The 21,719-nt window shown below is 51.7% G+C and overlaps 2 protein-coding genes across 2 annotated transcripts in view; one reads left to right on the forward strand and one right to left on the reverse strand.

The window, feature by feature from the left end:
* The first annotated feature begins 456 nt into the window (after positions 1 to 456).
* CCDC167 (coiled-coil domain containing 167) lies at positions 457 to 18,237 on the forward strand. Its single transcript, XM_041757881.1, has 4 exons — positions 457 to 605; positions 16,108 to 16,202; positions 16,401 to 16,453; positions 17,955 to 18,237. Exons 1-4 carry the CDS (start codon positions 564 to 566, stop codon positions 18,056 to 18,058), a joined length of 294 nt encoding a protein of 97 aa, XP_041613815.1. The 5' UTR covers positions 457 to 563; the 3' UTR covers positions 18,059 to 18,237.
* A 1,304-nt stretch (positions 18,238 to 19,541) lies between these two features.
* Positions 19,542 to 21,719, reverse strand: part of CMTR1 (cap methyltransferase 1) — a 51,222-nt gene continuing 49,044 nt past the window's right edge. The window contains exon 24 of the mRNA XM_041757877.1: positions 19,542 to 21,018. Coding sequence (XP_041613811.1) covers positions 20,886 to 21,018 — 133 coding nt within the window. The 3' untranslated portion in view covers positions 19,542 to 20,885. The remainder of the gene's footprint in view (positions 21,019 to 21,719) is intronic.

Below are 21,719 nucleotides of genomic sequence, written 5' to 3' on the forward strand. Positions count from 1 at the left end.
ACATGTTCCAGGGCCGGCCAGGAGCCCCTGTAGATGGTTCTCACAATAAAACAATAAAAATGAGTGAGAACACCTGGCCAAAAAAAAAAAAGGTGGGGGGGCATACTAACAGGTCATTATTAGAGCCCAGGGGGCCCAGGGGCTCAAGGCGGGGCTCCCTGGAGGAGCAGTGCTTCAGGGTTTGAACGCGGGATGGCCTCAAAATAGGAGGTGACAAGAAGGGATGAAGGGTACAGAAGCAGCTGGAGTGAAACACTGTCTCAGGATGTGAAGTGGTTTTGGACTACGGAGGAGAGGAGCAGCCCCACCCCCGACGGCGGCCCACGGGGCCTCCCAGGCCAACCTGGCCGTCCACCCCGCCCCCACCCTGCCACCTCGAGCTGGAGGTTCCGGCTCGGAAACAGGGCCCCGCCCAGGCCACGCCCCTCAGCAAGATGGTGACTCCACTAGGCCCGCCCCCCGCCTCCTCCGCGGCCGCGGAGAGGGGCGTGCGAGCGTGTGCGCATGCGTGGTGCCACCGGTGGGCGCGTCCAATAAGTGACCGGGGGATCCCCGCAAGTAACATGACCAAAAAGAAGCGGGAGAATCTGGGCGTCGCTCTGGAGGTGAGGCGGCCGGTGGGGCTGGGCCGCGTCGCCAGCTGCCTTCCCCCCGCGGCGGGTACAGCGGGGCGGCCTGGCTGCAGGTTGGCGGACGAGGGGCCGACGCGGGCTTGGGACGGGGCGCTAGGGGCCTGAGGGCGGCCGACGGGGTACCCGGAGATGAGGGGCAGGCTGAGGGGAGCGGCGCCCGGAGATCCCGAGGGGCCGCCAGCGGCCAGCGGCGGGGACAGGGCAGCCGGGGCCTCGACGGGCAGCACGCGCGGAGGGGAAGGGGAAGCCGCGAGGGGCGGGCCCGGAGGGCAGGGGCACCCCAAAGTGAGGGAACCCGTACTGCTGAGGATGTTGCTAAATGGCGTGAACGACCCCTGAGATGGGGAATTTCTCGTCTGGGGTATTGAAGCTCGTGGCTCGAAGATTACTTTGGGAATCTCTGGGAATTTGTGGGGAATTCTGGAATGATGAAGTTCCCAAAGAGCTTAAAAATAATATGCTGCATAAGGAAGGGAAAGAACATTAAGGCTTATTGTGCTACTCCCTTCGCGTACTCAGCCCTCACCACAAGCCTCAACCGATGGGGAAACTGAGGTTTCAGGCAGAGCCCAGGCTCTGGGAAGCGGGGGTGGGGGTGGGGGGGGTGGGGCAGCGCGGGCGATTCGCCCTCTGGCGCCTCTCCTCTGTGTTACAGTCCCTCGATGGCTGCCCGGGGTTACCAGACAGAGACCGGGGAGTGGTCTTCAGGAGCTTACTGCCGGTTGTAATGCTCGAACTTCAGGATGAATGAAGAATGATTTGTAGAGCTTGTTGCAAATGGAAAGTTGAATTGTCTCCCACCCCGAGTAATTCAGTAACATTTGAGTGTACCTTTTCAACAAGAAATAAGCGTTTTTTAAAAAAGGTTTTATTTATTTATTCATGAAACACATAGGGAGAGGCAGAGACACAGGCCGAGGGAGAAGCAGGCTCCCTGTGGGAGCCCGACGCCTGAACTCAGTCCTAGGACCCTGGGATCATGACCTGAGCCGAAGGCAGATGCTCAACCTGCTGCGCGGGGCCCCCCCCCATCCCCCTCCCTTCTTTTTTTTAAAGTGGGCTACATGCGCATCATGGAGCTTGAAGTCATAAACCTGAGACTGAGAGTCCCATGCTCTACCGACTGAGCCAGCCAGGCACCCCCTGGTTAAAAATGCAGATTTTTAACCAGCTACACACACCCATTCTGACACAGGTTTTAGTTTCACCCCTTGAGAAATATTGACTTACTTGGTACAGAAAAGAGGTTGATGGAAGTATGACCCTCCCTCTAAAAGAGAATATGAGGGCAGCCCGGGTGGCTCAGCGGTTTAGCGCCGCCTTCAGCCCAGGGCCTGATCCTGGAGACCTGGGATCAAGTCCCACATCAGGCTCCCTGCATGGAGCCTGCTTCTCCCACTGCCTGTGTCTCTGCCTCTCTCTCTCTCTCTCATGAATAAATAAAATCTAAAAAGTAAAATAAAAGAGAATATGAGTGGTAAAATGAGGTGGCACTGGGTGATGGGAAAAGCATAGACTTTATAACCTGATTAGGACACAATAAGCTGCTGTAACGGTGAAATCCTAAAATTCAGTAGCTTCAGAAAGTTTATTTTATTCTAATAGGGCAGACCAGGAATTGACAGAAGTTGTCCATAAATGATCAGATAGTACATTTCTAGGCTTTGTGATCTCTGTTGCAACTACAGTTGATCCTAATTATTCATGGATTCTGTATTTGTGAATTTGCCTTCTTGCTAAAATGTTTTTGTAACCTCCAGATCAGTACTTGCAATGCTTTTGCAGTAAGCCTCAAACAAACCAGTAAAAAATTAGAGTCACCTGAGGTGCAGCCAAGGTTGAACAAAGCATTGCTCTGCTGTCTTATTTCAGCTTATACCGTAAACAGGTGTCCATTTAGTGCCACATTTTTTTGTGTCTCTGTGCTTTTTGTTGGTGATTTTGTTGCTAAAAACAGCCCCCAAGTGTAGTGCTGAAGTGCTATCTAGTTTTCCTAAACTGCAAGAAGGCTGTATTTGCCTTACAGAGAAAATATGTTAGATAGGCTTTGTTCAGAAATGAGTTATAGTGCTGTTGGCTAGGAGTTCAATGTTAATGAATCAATAATATATATTAAATAAGGTCTCTAAACAGAAACACACAAGAAACAAGGTTTTGTATTGATCACTTGATAAAACTGTTGTGACCAGAGGCTCTTAGGAATCTAACCTGGTTCAGTATTTGATAATTCATTTTTGGGAGCAACTTTATAGAACATAACTATCATGAATAAGGAGCATCAGCTAAGCTTAGATAGGCTATCTCAGCACAAAAGCAGCCATGGGCAATAGAATTAACATAGAATTAATGGGTGTAACTGTGTTCCAATAAATATTACTCTTTTTGTAAAAGATTTTTATTTATTTATTCATGAGAGACAGAGAGAGGCAGAGACACAGGCAGAGGGAGAAGCAGATGTGGGACTCGATCCCAGGACCCCAAGATCATGCCCTGAGCCAAAGGCAGACACTTAACCACTGAGCCACCCAGGTGCTCCCCCAGTAAAACTTTATTTACAAGAAAAAGGCAGTGGCCTGTATTTGGGCCCCAGCTGATAGTTTGCCAGTCCCTGGTCTAGAAGTAGAATATGGCTCTGCCATATTTCCCTCATCTTGTGGTGCTGCCATCCCTCAGTACCTTAATGTCACCTCCTGAATGAAACTAAGTCACATCCCATTGATGTGTACCCTGGCAGAGAGAGAGTAGAGGAAGCATAAGCATCACTGTCTTAAAAGTCACGGGCCTGGGGGCACCTGGGTGGCTCAGTTGGTTAAGTATCCGAGTCCTGATTTCGGCTCAGGTCATGATCTCATAGGTTTTGGGATAGTGCCCCATGTTGGGCTCCTGGCTCAGCGGAGAGTCTGCTTGAGATTCTTTCTCTTCCTCTGCCCTCCCCCCACTCACACGCTCACTTGCTTGCAGTCTCTCTCTTTTCAAATAAATAAATCTTAAGGAAAAAAAAAAGAGTCTTGGGCCCAGTGTGCCTACTTTCCATTGGCAGCAATGTGAGCTAAGACTTGAGACCTCACCCACCTGCAAGGGGCTGCTGGGAAATGCATTCATTGGCTTGGAGAAGGCCACACGGCCAGCTATAACTGCATCACTGCGGAAGAAGGGCCTAGCCTGTCTAGTGGACAACCTGCAATCTCTACTGCAGATTGCAATTTACCTCAAGTGTGGTTGGTTTTAGTTCTTTTCTAAACTCAATTTAGTTAACATATACTGTATTTTTTGTTTCAAGGGTAGAATTTAGTGATTCATCCATTGCATATAACACCCTGTGTTCCTCCGTACATCAAGTGCCCTCCTTAATGCCCATCACCCTGTTACCCCATCCCCCACCTCCCCTCCAGCAATCCTTAGTTTCTTAGAGTTCAACATCTCTTTTGATTTGCCTCCCTCTGTTTTTATCTTATTTTATCTTATTTTTATCTTATTTTCCTTCCTTTCCCCTATGTTCATCTGTTTTGTTTCTTAAATTCTACATATGAGTGAAAATCATATGGTATTTGTCTTTCTCTGGCTGACTTATTTTACTCAGCATAATACCCTCTAGTTCCATTCATGTCATTGCAAATGGCAAGATTTTATTATTTTTGATGGCTGAGGAATACTCCGTTATATATAATATTCCATTATACATATATTCCATATATAATTTAATACATATTTATATATATATATATAAAGCCCATCTTTATGCATTCATCTATTGATGGACATCTGGGCTTTTTCCATATTTTGCTATTATGGACATTGCTGCTGTAAATGTTGGGGTACATGTGCCCCTTGAATCACTATGTTTGTATCCTTTGGCTAAATACCTAGTAGTGCAATTGCTGGGTTGCAGAGTAGTTTTATTTTTAAATTAAAAAAAAATTTTTTTAAAGATTTTATTTATTCATGAGAGCCAGAGAGAGAGGCAGAGACACAGGCAGAGGGAGAAGCAGGCTCCATGCAGGGAGCCCGATATGGGACTCGATCCCGGGTCTCCAGGATCACACCCTGGGCTGAAGTTGGCACTAAACTGCTGAGCCACCCAGGCTGCCCTATTTTTAACTTTTTTGAGGAACTTCCATACTGTTTTCCAAGTGGCTGCACCAGTTTGCATTGCCACCAACAGTGTAAGTGGGTTCCCCTTTCTCTACATCCTTACCAATGTCTCTTATTTCCTATGTTGTTAATTTTAGCTATTCTGAATGGCGTGAGGTGGTATCTCATTATGGTTTTGATTTGTAACCTCAGGTGTGGTTTGAGGATACCATATGTGTGTGAAATACCAGCCAGTGGGTCTCCAACCCCTCTTCCTTTGGCCATCTCCACTACAGAGGTTAGAAAAGCTCAAGAGATGCTTTCCCAGACTGAAATGTGGCTTTGAGGAGATCATATGTGTGAAATACCTAGCATGTGCCTGGCTCAGGGTGGAGAAAATCAACAAACAGTACCCTTATTAGTAGCCTTTATAGTTCTTTTGCAGTCTGTCTTCCATCATGGCTAAGTCCAATCCCCTTGTTCAGGCTTAGTTTCTTTTTCTGAAACATGAAGACCTTGGATTTCAATAGGGGTTATAAGTTCATTGACTGTGATCCAAATACAGATCACAGATATCTTTTGTTTGGCTGACATAGAGGTTCCTAAAATGGTTTAAATTTGGTGGGCATATGCTCTCTGAGTGCCTTTACCGGTCACATTCACTCTTTTTTTTTTTTTTAATCCTGTCAATACCAATGTAGATACTTATATTTGTGATCTAAGGTTACTTTTGCTTGGATATTCTAAGATTCAAGATCTGTAACTGTGCACCTTAGGAAAAGCTTGGCATCTGGCTGTCTCCCCACCTGTTCCTCTGCCCCCAGCGGATCTGAGTATTGAATGTGCACTGATGCTCAATAGCAGTGGATATTGTCCTCTTATTAAAAGTCGTACGCTCAGAGCCAATGAAGTAGTGATTTAATCAAAATGTTTGTTAATCTGACGAGTGCAATAAAACCCCCACAAGTGAGTGATCTCAGCACCTGCAAACAGTCTCTACTTGTTGTAATGAAGCAATTACCAAGCAGGCAGCACTCACCCTGAGGGCTGGCTTGCGCCAGCTGTACAGGGCAGTCACCTCCCAGGATAACCAAGGCACCCTTAGCTCCTCCACTCATGTCTCCTCTCAAGGTCTTTTTCTCTAACTCATTTGCCACCCTGTAAGACCTCAGAGTTGGAAAAAACTGGCTATGAGTTTAGCTTCTGAGAGTTAATTCTGATTAACGAGAGAACACTCAGATGAGAAATCACCAGCTCTGCTACTGATTTTAATGTGTAGAAGGAGGGAAAGTCTGCATTTCAGTCTAATGCAGGATTTTGGCTGATGTAAATCCTGTTTCTGCTTTTGTAACCTCTGATAGTAATGAGCTGTTACTTGGTCATTGTATTTTTCTTTCACAGCTAGACCATCCAGGTTGGTGTCTTTAGATGTTTCAACAGCCAGTGGGTGTTAACAGGTCTGTGGTGTCTTAGCTGACATCTTAAGGGGGTTAACTGGATTAGATTTGGTCCCTAGTACAAAAATCTACCAGTTTGGAAACTTTGGCCTACAAGGTACAGAAAACTGATCTAAGTAAAAAGGAATATACTTTCTTCCCCATAACAAATTTGGAGGTGGGATCCCTGGGTGGCGCAGCGGTTTGGCACCTGCCTTTGGCCCAAGGCGCGATCCTGGAGACCCGGGATTGAATCCCACGTCAGGCGCCCAGTGCATGGAGCCTGCTTCTCCCTCTGCCTGTGTCTCTGCCTCTCTCTCTCTCTGTGTGACCATCATAAATAAATAAAAATTTTTAAAAAAAAGATTAAAAAAAAAATTTGGAGGTAAGCTCTTGACATTGGTTCAAACGTTAAGTCAAGGCCAGCATTTCTGCATTCTCTTAGCGGTTTCCTCATAGTCACAAGATGGCTGCCACCACTCCAGTCATCATATCCAACTTTAAGTCAGAAAGAAGGATAAAGGAACTACAATACTGTCCCTTTTATCAACAAAGCATTAGCTGTCCCAGGAGTCTTCCAGCTGACTTCTGGAACATCTCATTGGCCAGAACTGGATCATGACCATGCCTGGCTGCAGTGAGTATGGGAAATCTTCTCTTGAGCTTTTCTAAGTAGTGGAGGTGGGCAAAGGAAGAGGGGTTGGGAATTAATGTTGTGTTGGCCAACTAAACATCTACTAGAAGGAATACAAGCAAATGGGAGTCATTTAAATTCAGAATCCTTACCAGAAAAAGAGGTGGTAAATTGAGGGGAGAAAATGGCCTAGGCAGATGAGCACCAGGAGGAAAGAACGTTGACATTATAATTATCTGCTTAGTATAAACCACTGCTGTTGCTGTAAGCTCTCTGAAGGCATAGAGGGGCAGAAGCACCAAGTTGTTGGTTTGCACACTGGCCTCCTTCCATGGAGGGCAGAAAGATACCCAAAAAAGAGGCAGACCACTCCAGGTTGGTAGGTGGCAGGTTTACTAAGTAGGGGAACTTACATGTGAGGCTTGTCTCGGGCGATAAATAAGAGGAATAGATTTCTGCACCTGCCCGCCAAATCTTCAAAGTTTGGGTAGAGGCCGTAACTGGGCTGTCACGTCTACAGTCCAGATGGTCTCCACAGCACATGGTCTCTCAAGGCTCTGTCCTTGGAATAGCTCCACCGCGGAAACAGTGGGCAGCACAGTACATTCCAAGGTCAGTGGAGGGAGGTGGAGCCTCCGATGGCCCTGGTCCCGCGCTCAGGTCAACCAGTGGTCATGTCCTCTCCGTTACCTCCTCCAACACAAGGGTGGAGACAGTCACAGTTCTGGAACCAATTTTCTGAGACAAGGGCCAGAAGTAGCTTAGTGGAGCATTAATACTTCCCGAATTGGCTTGAATGGCTGGAGGAAGCACTTGAACCTCGCCCCTGCCGTCCAGGCCCCGTTGAGGGGTTCAGTGGTCAGAGGTTAGGAGGCCACTGTAGGGCAGGCAGTTGGACACCACCTTACCGGGCAGCCACCGTCCAGGGGCTGGGAGAAGGGCTCACAGCATGCAAACACCACAAGGGCCACTGACCATTAAATGAGCCCCACCTGCTGCCTGGCGCAAGCGACAGGTTGCCGTCGGGCAGGTGATTTCTCTCGGCAGCCTGTGTCTGGCTCCATTCCACTTGACGGGGGTCAGGAGACTAAAACCTCATTACCTAACACGGCTGGATGTCAGCATGTGTGGAGTGGCTGTTTGCCAGCATCTTAATTAATGAATTCATAAGGCATGGGGTGGATGCCAGTTCTTGAATAGTGTTTTGAGCCTTTCAGAGATGAAGAAGCTTTTGCTAATTTATCAAAAAATATATATGGGGGGGAAAGAAGAGAAAACATACCCCAAACAACGTCCTGGCCCAGGGACAGCTGCAGGCTTTAGGCAAGGACTGATGTGGCTCTCCTGGTAGAGCAGCATACCAGAAGGCCTCACAAGGCGTCAGAGCTTGCAGGCGTTTCAGCAGAGCCCCTTGTGTTCCTGACCTGGGGCAGGGGCAGTGATTCTCCAGAGAAATGATGAGCTCTCTGCTTTTCCTGAAAATTGTTGGTTGATTAAAACTGGGAAGGTTTACGGTCTTCATCTGCTCGGCCTGGGAGAGAAACTTCTGATGGTTTGGGGAGACATGCATGGAGGTGTTTGTCTTCTGTCTCCACAGAGCCCTGAGCCTCCTCCACAGGAAAACTTCCTTTCAGCAGTGTCAGGGCAATCGGCCCTTTGGGGTTTGAGGCTGGTCACCCGGAAAATCAAGGCCCCTGACTCCAATGTGACTTGGCCCAGTGGCCTGATGGCTTCAGATGGAAAGCCCCAGCACTCTTGCCACAGACCATCTGGGCAGGTGTTCTGGCCTCCTTACCCATTATAATAAATGTCCTGAGGCCTCCCTGACATGTAAAAATGAGTGGATTTCCAGAAATCCAGTACCGAGGCTGCTGGGGCTGGAGATAAAACAGCTGGCACCACTCTCAGGGCTGTGAATTGGCACGTGAAAAGAAAGGCCTTGCTACCGACTTGGGAGAGAAGGGCTTATCAGGCCCACCTGGCTCACCTTTCTCCTCAAAACTAGGTCTGTTTTGTCTGGATTTTGGAGGGTGCTGTGGCTGTCTAGGCAATCTGGGGGAGGGTGCCAGGGATATTGGAGAAGCTAGAAGTTGCGAGGTGATTGCCTTCAACACAGAGCATGGGCACTCTGCTCCCGTCTCACTGCCTCCAAGCAGATTGTGGTCAGGTTCTTCCCTCAGGGAGAGTAGCTGTTACGTGGACAGAGACTAGGCAAAGCCCTTGTACGAGATTATTCAGAGTAGAGACTGTTGAAACCAGATCAACAAGCTTAGATTGGCTTCGACTGGGATGTGGAATGACTTTGTTCCAACAGAACCCTTCTTTGTCATGAATGTTTTCATGAGGGATTTTGGAGAAAGAGCTTGAAGAGTTGGAAAGAACATAAGCTTTGAAGCAGAAAGACTCAGATTCAGACCCTCAGCTCTGCCACTTTCCAATTACGTGACCTTGCTTAAAATCTCCTTCCTGGGAGTTTGCTTCTCTCTAAAACAGGCCCAGGGGCAGCCCAGGTGGTCCAGTGGGTTAGCGCCGCCTTTGGCCTGGGGCATGATCCTGGAGACCTGGGACCGAGTCCCATGTCGGGCTCCCTGAGCCCTGCGTGGAGCCTGCTTCTCCCTCTGCCTGTGTCTCTGCCTCTCTCTTTCTCTCGAATAAATAAATAAAATCTTTAAAAAAAAAATTCTAAAACAGGGCCAGCCCCCTTCCTTACAGAGCTGCTGCAGAGGTTGGTAGTGTCCACGAAGCTGCCACAGGCCCGCCCAGCCTAGGGCACAAGGAGGGCAGTTACTCCCAGGAGCTACGGGTGGCTTCGGGCTGGTGGCGCTCTGGGGGGCGGGGGGGCGGCTAACAGCACAGCCTTGCACTGCCCAGCATCCCCGTGTCCTGGCTGGGTGACCCTGGACAAATAACTTCATCTCCACGGCCAGAGCTTTCTTATCTGACATTTTGTCAGAAGGCGGATGGCGGCCTAACACCGTGTCACAGTGCCTGCGTCATTCATCTCGTGTCGTCTCACCACTTAGGTACCTTTTCCTCTCACATCAGCACAGGAAGGGTGAATACAGGACAGTAAGATACTTTGAGAGAGAGGCTACATTCACATAACTTTCATTATATAGCATTTTGTTGCTATTATTGTTAGTCTCTTCCTGTGCCTAATATATAAATTAAACTTTATCATAAGTATGTACATACAGGAAAAAAACATCATATATATAGGGTTCAGTACTATCCGTGGTTCAGGCATCTGCTGGGCTCTTGGGGCGTGTTCCCAGCAGATGGGGGTGCTGCTGAACTGACGATACTACTTCTCCCCTCACAGGGTTATTGTGAGCATTCTGTGTGTGAGGTGCTCAGCTCGGCGTACAGCGCATGCCGTAGAAATGTTGGCTGCTGCTGGTAGCATGATTTAGTTTTGCATGGGCTTTTGGCTTCTGGAAGCTGCTTTGCCTTGTGCTGTACCATCTAGATACCCCCACACCATGCTCTTTATTAGCAGGTATCTGACCAGGCAGCTGTGGGATATGCCCCGTGACCACTGCCTGACTCCTGAGGTTAACCGTTCCAGCAACTTCTGGCAGTCACTGGCCAGAAGCTCTTGAGAGCAAGGCTGGGAAAACCGGAAATAACTTACTAAACCAAAGAGTAGAATAGCCTACGTAACGCAGAGTTCTAAGTCCTGAGAGTGCGTCCTGCAAAGCCTGACCCCAGACAGTGGCTTGAGGTGGGTGGGGAGCCACCTCCCAGGCTGTCGAGCTGCCACAGGAGCCCCATTCAGCCGGCCTCGGTAGGAGCACCTGCGACAGCCCGTGGCTCATGTCTGTCAGAGAATGAGCTGTGCACGAGGGCCTGGCAGCAGCCTGACCTGGAGCTGCCCCGCCCCAACCCCACGGGGCTGGGCCTGACCTGACCGGTGTGCTGGGCAGTTATCTGTGAGTGAGCTGGCTCTCAGGTTCACTGTCCCCAAAGAGGCAGGGTTTCTATTCCAGGAGGCTCCACACTCCTGAAAAGAAGCCTCACGGGGATTCCAGACGAATTTTACAGTTTCTCTTAACACAGTAGTTTTATGGCGTTATAGGGCCCCAGGGAGACTTCCCTAAAGCTCTGAGAATAAGGTGTTATTCCCCACGTCAGATGGCAGAGGGGATTTTGCTTAGCTGACTCGGGGCTCTTGAACCCCGGGAGCAACACACGGTGCCCACAGCACTCTGAGCCGCATCCCAAGGGCGCTTGAGGAAGGCTACAGGAAGTCTCTGGCCCTGATGACTAGAAATGAAGAAGCCCTTCCCTTGGCACCTGCCAACAGGATCAGTGCCCCACTTGGCTGGGGTGGAGCCTCTGCTGACCTTGACTGGCAGGCTGACTTCAGATCTTCACATTCTTATGCAAGAAATGCAACCCACTCCCACCCCCACCTGCCACTACCACCCCGTGGAGAATCCTTGGTCCTAAATTATTTCACTGAGCCTGCTCCTCTGCCCGCTCTTGAAGCCGCCCACCAGGCTCCAGGCTCTGATTCCTCAGTCCACGCTTAGGTCAGAAAGGCAGCGGTTCTCGTCCCCACTGTGGTGGAATCACTCACAGGCCTTTCCTGATCAAGTACAGATTTCCTGGATCCCAGTTCCAGAGCCACCTCTGGGACCTTCAGCTCCTCCCTACTTAAGGGATGCTCCTTCCCACTGCCTACCTTCTATACTTTTTTCCTCCTGCTCTGCATCTGCCTTTCTGGGCTCAGGCCCGCAGTCCCACCAGGGCACCCTGCACACTCACCACCTACTTCCCGGTCCCCTGAACCGCAGCACACAGCTTTTCACACCTACAAAGTCCTCAACCCTGTGTGAAGTGCCAGAAGGCACAGTTTGTAACTGTGGTAGAGAGCTCACACCCCCAACTTTCTGACTTCTAGTGTCTCTTTGCAGCTGCACTTCACCTGCTGACCATCATCTCAAGTAGACACTGTTCTTTGTCCCTGTGTAAAAATGGACACTTGGTCTTCTGAATATAAAGGTCGTGCATAGACTTTTTTTAATGACGTTTTACATTGAGGGTATCCATTCTCTGCTCCCACACTGTGCCTGAATGAGTGCCGCATCTCAGTGGCCACCTTGGCTGTTCCCACTTTGCCTGTGATGGTGACAGCCAGCAATGCTGCCCTCTAGGAAAGTCTCAGTGCCTGAGTCAGTCTGGGGCTGGCCACACTCCTCCTGCTGGTTGACCCTTGTATCCAGCCTGTTGGGCAGGAGTCCTGGGAGCCTCTGTGGCCTCCAGAGTACAGCCTTCTCTTCCTACTAGAGTTGGTCCAATCTCTTTGATGGGGCCTCTTTCTGCCTTAGTCCTGGGGCTTCACATTCCTTCTCCCAGCTCAGCTGGATGCCAGGCCCTGTAGAGCCATGGTGTGGGTAGACATGGTCTCCACCTGCCAGGCTACACCTGCCTTTCCATGTACCCTCAGATGCCTGTTCCTGCCCAGACCACACCTGAGTCTGTGCGCTTAGACACTGCTCTGGGTGTCAGCCTCAGGTGCCACCAGGCCCAACCTCAGAGCCCCACCCCAGCTTCATCCCCAGGTAGGACATGAGGTACCGTGCAAGCCCTCCCTCCCCACCTCGACCGCTGAATCCCTCCATAGACTCAAAAGGATGGCTGTATCCAAGCTAGACAGCCTCCCCTTCCAGCTGCTGCCAGCCAGTGATAAGTGGAGACTCCTCTCCATCACACACCCCTACTGCTCCCTCCCTTACTCTAACCTCACATTAACTTACTTTTCTTTTCTCTAAAGATCTAGTGAAAACCATTCTCTGCTAATAATGATAGCACATACCTTATTTAACTCTTACGGTGTGCGTACTCGGCACTATTCTAAGCACCTGACATGTATTGCTTCATATCATCCTCACAACTTTATGAAATACGAAACATTAACTTTGTTTTACACAGGAATAAGATGAGGCCCAGAATTACGGAAGTCCTTCAGAGGACAAGTGAGCCACAAGCAGAGGCACCTGATGGCAGCCTATACTCCTTACTGCACTTCTCAGGAACCACAGTCTCAGGCTTCCAGGCACTTGGGCTCCCAACTGCTTGCCTGGCTCTGACCCTATATTTTTAGAATCTTCTTCTGGCCATTTGTCTTCTTACTCTGGTCTTAACCTTGTGTCCTCTCTATTGTCTGTCATCTATAGCCTTTAACCTGGCGACAGAGGGAAAGCTAATCAAGGACTATAGATCTACCCTAGGGAGCCTGCGAAGTACATGATCCACACGCATGCCACCCAGAGTTGACTGAAAACCCCAATGAGCGGCCTCCTCTAAGGCCCATTTCCTGGGTCCTCGCCCCCATTCCTGGCCCATCCAAGTCAGCCCCACTCAGTAGCCACCACTCCTGACTAAAAGATGCATCCTGACCTTCCCTCCCCGCCTTCTCACAGCCAGGTCACCCTGAATCTTTGCACCCATCATTATAGCTGCTGGAGAGCCGGCTTCTGCTTCAGCAAATGCTGCAGGGTGTTTGACTGCCAGCAGGGTCACCTTCTGAGGACGGGTTTGTGGCCTACAGAAGAGCTGCCTGACAGTCTCAGCCTCCCCTCAGCCCACATCAAGCAGCTGGGTTATAAAAAAGGGGAACTTGCTATTTAGAAGGGAATCAGAGGGAGAGCTGTCAGCAGGACATAAATATTCATAGAGGGAGGTTAGAACTTGAGTCCCTAAAACCTTGATTTGTGTTCGTCCGTTTAAGCCTCATTAAAAAGTGGTAAATGAAAGTGGGGATATTCAGTGGAACTGCAGATAAATTGGGCTTGTTCAGATAAAGGCCTCCAACTGCCAGCTCCACAGGCCCTGCCCAGAGCACGATGGCAGATTGGCTTGGCCACTTGTGGTTTGCCAGCCTCAATTTAAAGATTTTGCTCAGCATGAGTTCCCGGCCTTATTCTGGGCCAATTACCACTTATTTGGGCACCTGGTTGCCTTCCAGATGTGTTTAGGGATGGAAATCCCCAACCTGCTTCCCCCCAGAGTGACATGCAAACTGGGACTTGGCCCAAGGGGTGACAGGAAGAAATCTAACCTAGGACCAAAGATTGGCACAGGGTTTTCCACCAAGTACATAATCTATGTGCCTGTGTAGTTGCTTCTCCTTTTAGCTTCCTCGAGCTTCTGTGGGCATGAGGGGAGGAGTTCAGGCTCTGGTTGCTACAGGAGGTCTAGATCTGCCCCTAACTCCTCGGCTCCATCCACGTCCAACCCTAGTTATTCCTCCATAGCTACACACACACAAAGACTGCAGCAGGCCGGGCCTTGTGGTGACCACAAAGGGGAGACAGACAGCCCCCATCCTAGGATGGCAGCTACAAAGTCAGGCACCCTTAGGAGCCAGGCAGTCACATGTGCAAGTGGAATGGGCCAGTCTGGGCTATACAGGATCCTTGGGCCACAAGTTTATACTGTCAGTGGAGGTCCCCAGAGTCCAGGAAGGGGAGGTTGGACACCTGTCGCTGGGATGACCTAGTGTGCTGTCAGCCTTATGAGAGAAGGGCTAATTAATTTGCCAGTGGAAGGAGATGGTACCCTTCAGCCAGGGGCAGCAGAGGTGGCCTTATGGAGGAGGTGACGCTTGGAGAATTAAGCTTTGGGATCTGGTGTGGAATTGGTGCCCTGTGATGTCTACACCATGGGATGGCAGCAGCAAGTCTCAGGGTCCCCAGGGGCTGGGCCGCGCAGTGGCCTGAAGCACATGCTGTTCTCTCCCAGTCCCACTGACCATCACATTGGACTGTCATTGTTCCCTGCGCCTGGCTGCTTGGTGCTTACTTCCCGACAGTGCAGGCTTCAGGATGGCCGCTGGCCGCCACAGGCACAGGCCCAGCTCCTTGCGGAGGCTGCTCCCTAGAACAGTCCCACCTTTGGTGCCAATTAGCAGAGAAGTGACATAATTAAGCAGGCAGTCAACTCAGGGCTCTTCCCTCCCACAGGGCCCTGCTTCTAGAGCTGGAGTCGGCAGCCAGCTGAGGCTGCAGGAAAGGGGGTACATGGAGTGGCACTTGGGCCAGGCGTTGGGACAAGGCGAAGCGGCCGACCCAGAAGTGGCTGAGCTAGGTGCTGGCCAGGCAGAGGGACAGGTGGCTTCAAGTGCAGCTCTCCTGATGCCGGCCCCAGAACACCTGCCTGGGACTCTGGGATCCTCTGCACTTGCAGTCATGGATTACTGTCTCCACAGGGGCCTTTCTGGAAGAGACTGGATAAAGAACTGGCTGAGACCAGTAAGGAGAGGGGTGCTCCAGGCTGATTCCTCAGAAGACTCATTCCCTCTGGGGATCCCAGTCTCCCATTTGTGAACTAGAGGTCATATTTGCTATGACCCAGGGATGTGGTGAGGAGTGAAGTCAGATGGAAGATAGAGCATCCCGGGGACCTGAGGCACCCATTCAGTCAGCTGCCATGAGGAACACAGGGCCCTCAGAACCTTCCCAGCCACCGAAATCTAGGCTCCTGCCAGCAGGAGGTGGCTGAGGAGACACCTGGAGACAGATGGACATGAATTTTCAAAGCCACATGTATGATACGAGTACCAGGCCTGGCCGATCTAGTCCAGTATTTTACAAATCATTTTCCCACAACTCACATTATATGCCCAAGAACACAGCTCTGAAACTATAATCAAAACAAATGGGAAAACTGATACTTTTGGCAGCCAGCCTTTGAGGAGCTTAGCTATTTTGCCCTACAAGTTACAGCTACCTTGATGATAGGCAATGTTTTTGCACAAGAACCAAGTCAGAAAGAAACACGTTTTTTTGAGCTGTGTTTTTTTTACACTCAGTGATTTTTATTGATTCTTATAGCAAAATATATATTCTTAACTTGACTACCGGCAGAAGTGTGTTAATGCAAAAAATACCTCTGCTTTTTGGCCCCTAGATGTCCAACCACTGCGCCCCCCAATCCCTCCCATGTGGAGGGCTGGGGAAAGGCAGGGCCTCACTGCATTCTAGTCTAAGCCTGGGCGGCAGGTGCCTTTTGTGGGGCCAGCTGGGGCAGGTGCTGGGGAGGTGGGGTGGAATGAGGGACTGCTCCTGCCTGCCCCCAGCCCACGCTCGGTCCAGAGGGTCAGGGTGGTTCAGAGAACCTTCTGGCACCCAGAGCTGCCTCTGTGGGTCTCAGGCTGCACAGTGTGGAGGTAGAGGACAGCAAAACAGAGAGGCTGGGGGCCCAGGGGAGCAGGGTGCTGTCCAGGAAGACTCCGAGAGCCTCCTTCCTCCCCATCCCAGGATCCCAACTATTTTGCACATTGAAAGGCTCTGCCACCCATCCTGCTCTGCTGGGTGCTGTGTTGCAGATCGATGGGCTGGAGGAGAAGCTGTCACGGTGTAGGAAAGACTTGGAGGCAGTAAACTCCAGGCTCCACGGGGCGGAGCTGAGCCCAGAGGCCAGGTACTGTGTCTGCCCCTGCCTCTCCTTCCTCCAGCCCCCATCTTCAGCCTGGGGCCCTGGCCCTGGGCTTCCATTCACCCTACCCCTGGCCACTGGATATTGGGGCCCTCGTTCCCTCGTCCGTTGCCCTGGTGTGCCAGCTGCCCCTCAGATGGGGGGAAAAGGGCTTGAGCAATAAAACACCTTTTCCCCTCATAGGAAGTCTCTGGAGAAGGAGAAAAACAGCCTGATGAGCAAAGCCTCCAACTATGGTAAGAAAGTTCCTTTCCTTTACCAAGCCCATCCTCCAGTCCCAGGGTCAAGAGGACAAACAGCCCAGGAGCCCACCAGGTCCTGGGGATCAAGAGGGTTCTTGGGAAGGGAGTCAACCTCACCACCCCTCCCCCTCCACCCACCCCCAGTCCCCGCTGAGGCTATAGGGAACCCACTGTAAGCCCAGCAGCCTGGAAGGAGAGTGGGTTTGTTCCTTTGTTCTGGGGGACATGGAGAGGCCTGTGGGTCTGCTCTTCCTCTGTGGGATGAAAGGGAATGGTTGCCGTCAGTCCAGAAGAGACTCCCGTCCACCCAGACTTGGGAGATCCACCCCCCCATCCCCTCCCCCCCTTGCACTCCATCCCAGGAAAACCCCTGGAGGTGAAGGAAGGGCTACTGTGGGTGGAGCAATGCTGCCACCTTCTGGGCACTGGGGGCAGAGCCAGGTAGAGCCAGGAGGGTGCAGAGCTGGAGGGTGGCTACTAGCACCCCTACCCCAACCCTGCCCCAAGCAGCCTCAGAGGAAGCCGGTCTGCAGAGGTTCATCAGACTTCTCTGTTCTGTTCTCCCCGAGAGACCTGACCTGCCAAGAATCAGCCCTAGAACAGTCCAGGTGACAGGGAACCTCCCAGAGGGACCAGTTTGAATCAACATTGTAAGCACAGCACATGTGTATGCACACACACCCCTACCTGGGCCCTAGTCTTGGTCAGGCCTGCCCAGAGCGGATTTATAGGTACCTACCCACTCCTCTACACAAGGAGGGGAGCAATATCCATTCTCCCTCAAGCCTAGCAATTTCCACAACTGCAGTATCAGCCCTCAGTTTACCTGAGAGGCACCACAGTATCACCCACCTGCTTGTCACACAAGGGGATGAATGGATTCAGTGTGGCCACAGAATAGGACTGGCTTCCTCTAGAAGGGAGCCCAACAACCCTTTGGGCACAGACTGTCTGCTCTTAGCATCCCTGGTTTCCACTTAGCTGGGCCTCCAGCAGGGGGCAGAACTGGAAGCACTGATGGGGTGGCCCCACCCCATACCTACTCCAGTGTCAGGCTCAAAAAGCCCTAGTCACCCTGAGTTTCTAGTTGCCCAGATGAGACCCCCTGAAAGGATGAGCGCCACAAAGCAGCCCCCTCACCACCACCGACAGTGACAGGCCAGAGGACTCACCTGGTGATGCCATGCCAACACCTAGCTTGGCTTTCAGGTGTGGCCTTTTTGATGACCCCCTCATACACTCCATTCTCAACTTCCACTGCATTTGAAGAAAAATGGTTGAGCAGCATTGGGTGGTAGGATTCCTTTGGGCCAGGATCTGTAGCCAGAAGGTTGTGAAAATCTGGGCAGATCAAGGACATTTTCGTGGATAAGGAAGTGGAGGAGCAGGGAGGGAAGATCTCTGCTCTCGGAGTGTCTATACCCATTTGCCAGAGAGGCAGAGGAGAGCAGCGGATGGGCCCAAACTACACGTTCACTGCCCTCTTTTCTCCCAGAGAAGGAGCTACAGTTGCTTCGACAGGAGAACCGGAGGAACATGGTGCTCTCGGTGGCCATCTTCATCCTCCTGACCTTCATCTATGCCTGCTGGACCATGTGAGCCTGAGGTTTCTCTACGGTCAGCGCAGGGTCCCCTGGGCCTCCTGGTCACTACCAAGCAGGCCCTTCAAGCCTCAAGACAGCCAAGGTACAGGAGCATTTCTCAACCCATACACTGGAGGACTGTGTGTTGGTTCCTCCCTCAGCCCAAGGGAAAGGCAATAAAGAACAGCCACGCTGCTCCCGTCTGCTGAGTAAATGTCATGGTCTAACTGCAGCTGGACGGCAGTGGGGATGGCACTTGGGAATCCAGGAAGTAAAGATGTTCAAGGGGAAGTGCTTGGAGTCCCCAGCCTAAGTGGGGAATAATGAGACAGCGGAAAGCAGTTTTCAAGCCAAAACTATTCTGGGAGCCATTTCCAGGGCTTAGGCATTGCGTCACCTGTCCATCGCCCCCACCAAACATACTGTCTTTGCCCTCCAGTCAGTGCCACTGCCTGTAATTATGGCAGAAAAAACTGCAGCCTGTGCACAGAGGGTGACTGGGGACTTGAAGTCATGTGGAGGTCCCACGGGAGCAGAGTTAATCCATCTTCAAGAGGCAAGCAGGGCTGGTGAAGCCTGGCAGAGGGAGTGGGCAGCAAGAGCCATGGTGATGACCAGACTTACAGTGCCGGTGGCCAGTAAATCAGGCAGTGTTCCTTGGAGAAGCAGTAGGGGCAGAGCCAACCTGAGCTGGGGAGGGAGGGGGCAGGAGAGGCAAACAGACTCTACCCCCCTACCGCGCCTGGACTCTGTCCCAGCACCCAGAAGGCCAGGGGTGGGAGCCCAGAGCAAGGCAGATCACAGTAGGGCTTGGCAGAGAATTCACCAATGAAAAAGGTGAAAGGAAAGGACCCTCAGGGCCAGGGTGGAGGAAGGAGTGAGAGCGTAGGCAGGCTGTAGGTGGCCAGCACCGGAGCTGTGGAGCTACAGAGAAGCTCTAGCCCTGAGCGGAGAGGGAGGCGCCATCAGCACCTTCCCGCCTCACCCCAAGTACGGCACCCCCCACACCCTCCCCCGCCAGTGCAGGCCCAGAATGGAGGGGAGGCAGGGCAGGGGTCAGCAAAACCGTCTCTCCCTCCCTCTCTTCCTCCAGTCTAGTGACACTAATTGGTCTGACGCCTCTGTTATTTTAGTCACACAGACTGATCCTGGACTGTCACAGTGCCACCATGGAGTGAGCCATGTGATTTATGTGAAGGGGGCGGAAGGTGCCTCCCTGCCCCGCTGGCTGTAGGTTCATTCATTCTCCAGTTCCTGCTTCCAACAGGAGCTGCAGTTTCTGGACTCTTCCTGGACCCCTCTCTGGCAGCAAGCAGCAGGGCCTGCAGGGCCCAGGAACTTGGCACAGGCTCTGAATAAACCAGCCTGCTTTTTCCTTTTTTTTTGCTTTTTCCCCTCTTAAGCAGAGCTTCCCCCCTTCTCCAGCCCAAGCAGTTTCATCCAAGCCACACAGCACCAAGGACAAACAGCAATAGCCCCAGCACAGAGCCACACAGGCATTAAAAATATGTTTATCTTTAATGATCCAAGATTCTGCAAGACACACTGATATACCCAGAACTGGGTGGAAATACAGCTTTCTCAGCGGTGCTGCCGCCAACCTGGGGACAGGGAGGGGCTGGATGCTGGCTGGAGACCCCCCCCCCCCCAGAGGTAGAGTCCATTCCAACCTCATGGAGAATCTCAGTGCCCTATCTCCATGGAAACCACCCTAGCACTGGGATGGGGCTCTAGGGAGCCCATAGGAGCATCTCTGAGAGGTATTTCCCATTAAAAACCACAGGTGCCCTCCCCCACCCAAAGCTACTGCCCAGCTTCCCCTCTTCCCCCCCTGCCAAGACAGGAAACGGAGTGACCACAAAAGGACAAACAAAAGTGACTGTACTTCCTATTGGGGAAGGGAAGGGTTAGCAAAGTGGCTGTGGCAAATAGGGGTACCATGATTGCCAAAGGGCCAGGTGTGACCCCGCCCCAGGGGTACCCCGTGTTGCCAGAGGGCCCCTTCTCTGGAGCATAGAAAAAGGTAGGTCTTCAAGGCTGCTTCCTCTTTTAGAGCTGCCCAAGGTTCAGACCAAGAGGGGATGGGGTCCAGGAAAGCTCTACAACCCCAGGAGGCAGTCACACCCACTACCAAGACACTACCTGTGTCGTGATGCAGTGTCAGGGATGTGTGGCCCACATGCCTCCCTTTCCCGGCCTGCGGGACTGTCAGAGGTCCGGCTGGGAGGAACTCCAGGGAAGACCAGGACAGGGGTCAAAGAGGAGACAAAATCTTCTCCAGGTTGGCATCAAAACAGAGCAAGTTCAAAGAAACAAAACCTTGATTTGTACAGAGCTGCCCCTGGCCTACACCCACTCAGGGTCGGCCCAATAAAAAGTTGGGCAGAGCAGGAGTGTGGCCACCCTCAGGGCAGTGCATGGAACTCAGAAAAGTGAGTCTACAGGATACAAGAGAGAATGGCAGAGCCAAGACCCTGCTGTCCTCTGACACGTCCTCCACTGGCCGCACTTTCCCTGGGCCCTAACCTCAAACCCGCTGTAGGAGCAGCATCCTTCAGGCTGAGCCCTGGCAGGGAAGACTGTTCCCAGGCAGGTCTCTGGGAAGGGAAGTCTGAAAGGTGTCCCAGAAGAAACATGAGCGTCCGCTGAAGGTCCCTAACTGAGTTCTTCAGGGAGAATGGAGGGACCACCACCATCTCCCACCCCTTATGGCCAGGCTGCAGTGACTGTGCTCCCCAGGCCCTTTCCTAGAAGGGGAAAAAACCGGTACTGTGAGCCCCAGGCAAAGCGCCCTGACTCAAAGAACAACAGGTCATTCAACAGGGGTGGGCACCCCCACACCCTCAGGCGCTGTGTGTCTGGATGAACGAGAGGACATCTTCCTTGGACAGCTTGTCTGGGTCCTGGGGCTTCTGGGAGTCATGCACACGGATGCCATCCCCCCACTCCCAGAAGAGCCTGCCATAGTAACAGATGCTGGGGAGAAGGAAGAGAAAGGAGGTCAGAGGGCTGCACCCAGGTGGAGCAGGACCAAAAGATCACCACCCCAGCCCCAGTGACCACGATTTAGTGGGTTGGTTCTTAGGAGTCAGGTCAGGTGGGGTCAGCAGGGAGGAAGTTCATCTGACTCCAATTAAGGTCTTCCCTCTGGCAGCCAAAAGATACCCAGTAGGCCCTAGCTCCTCCTCCCTGCCTTCCAGAACCAGCTTTTCCCAACAAAAAGCTGCTGCTGCTGATTATGTCCAACAGGATTCCTACCTACAATTACTGATATTCCTGGTGTATCTGACTGCTGCTTTAATAAAACCGTATAGTGTGGCAACAGAAACTATTGTCAGTGGCTAGTTATAAGCACATTAGGGCTGCTGGCTGCTGTCAAAACCTATGACTTAACAATCCTGCAAATGGACATAGGTCCTCATGAGGTATGACTAGGACCTTGAGTCCCAAGGCATAGGGCTGCAGGTCCTCAGTATATTTCCACTACCAGGCCAGTACCAGAAAGTCACGTAAGCAGTGGCTGCTCCAAGGGGCTGCCCACCTGGGACCCCAACCATCACAGCAGGTCCTAGCATCACTCACCTCTCACTGAGCTTCTACCCAGAAGGGGGCCACACCTTAGCGGGGGCCATATCCCCACCCTTGGGAGGAGCCCGGCACATGTTCAGGGGAGCACC

Source organism: Vulpes lagopus, chromosome 1, assembly GCF_018345385.1.
Source record: "Vulpes lagopus strain Blue_001 chromosome 1, ASM1834538v1, whole genome shotgun sequence".
NCBI classification, from domain to species: domain Eukaryota; kingdom Metazoa; phylum Chordata; class Mammalia; order Carnivora; family Canidae; genus Vulpes; species Vulpes lagopus.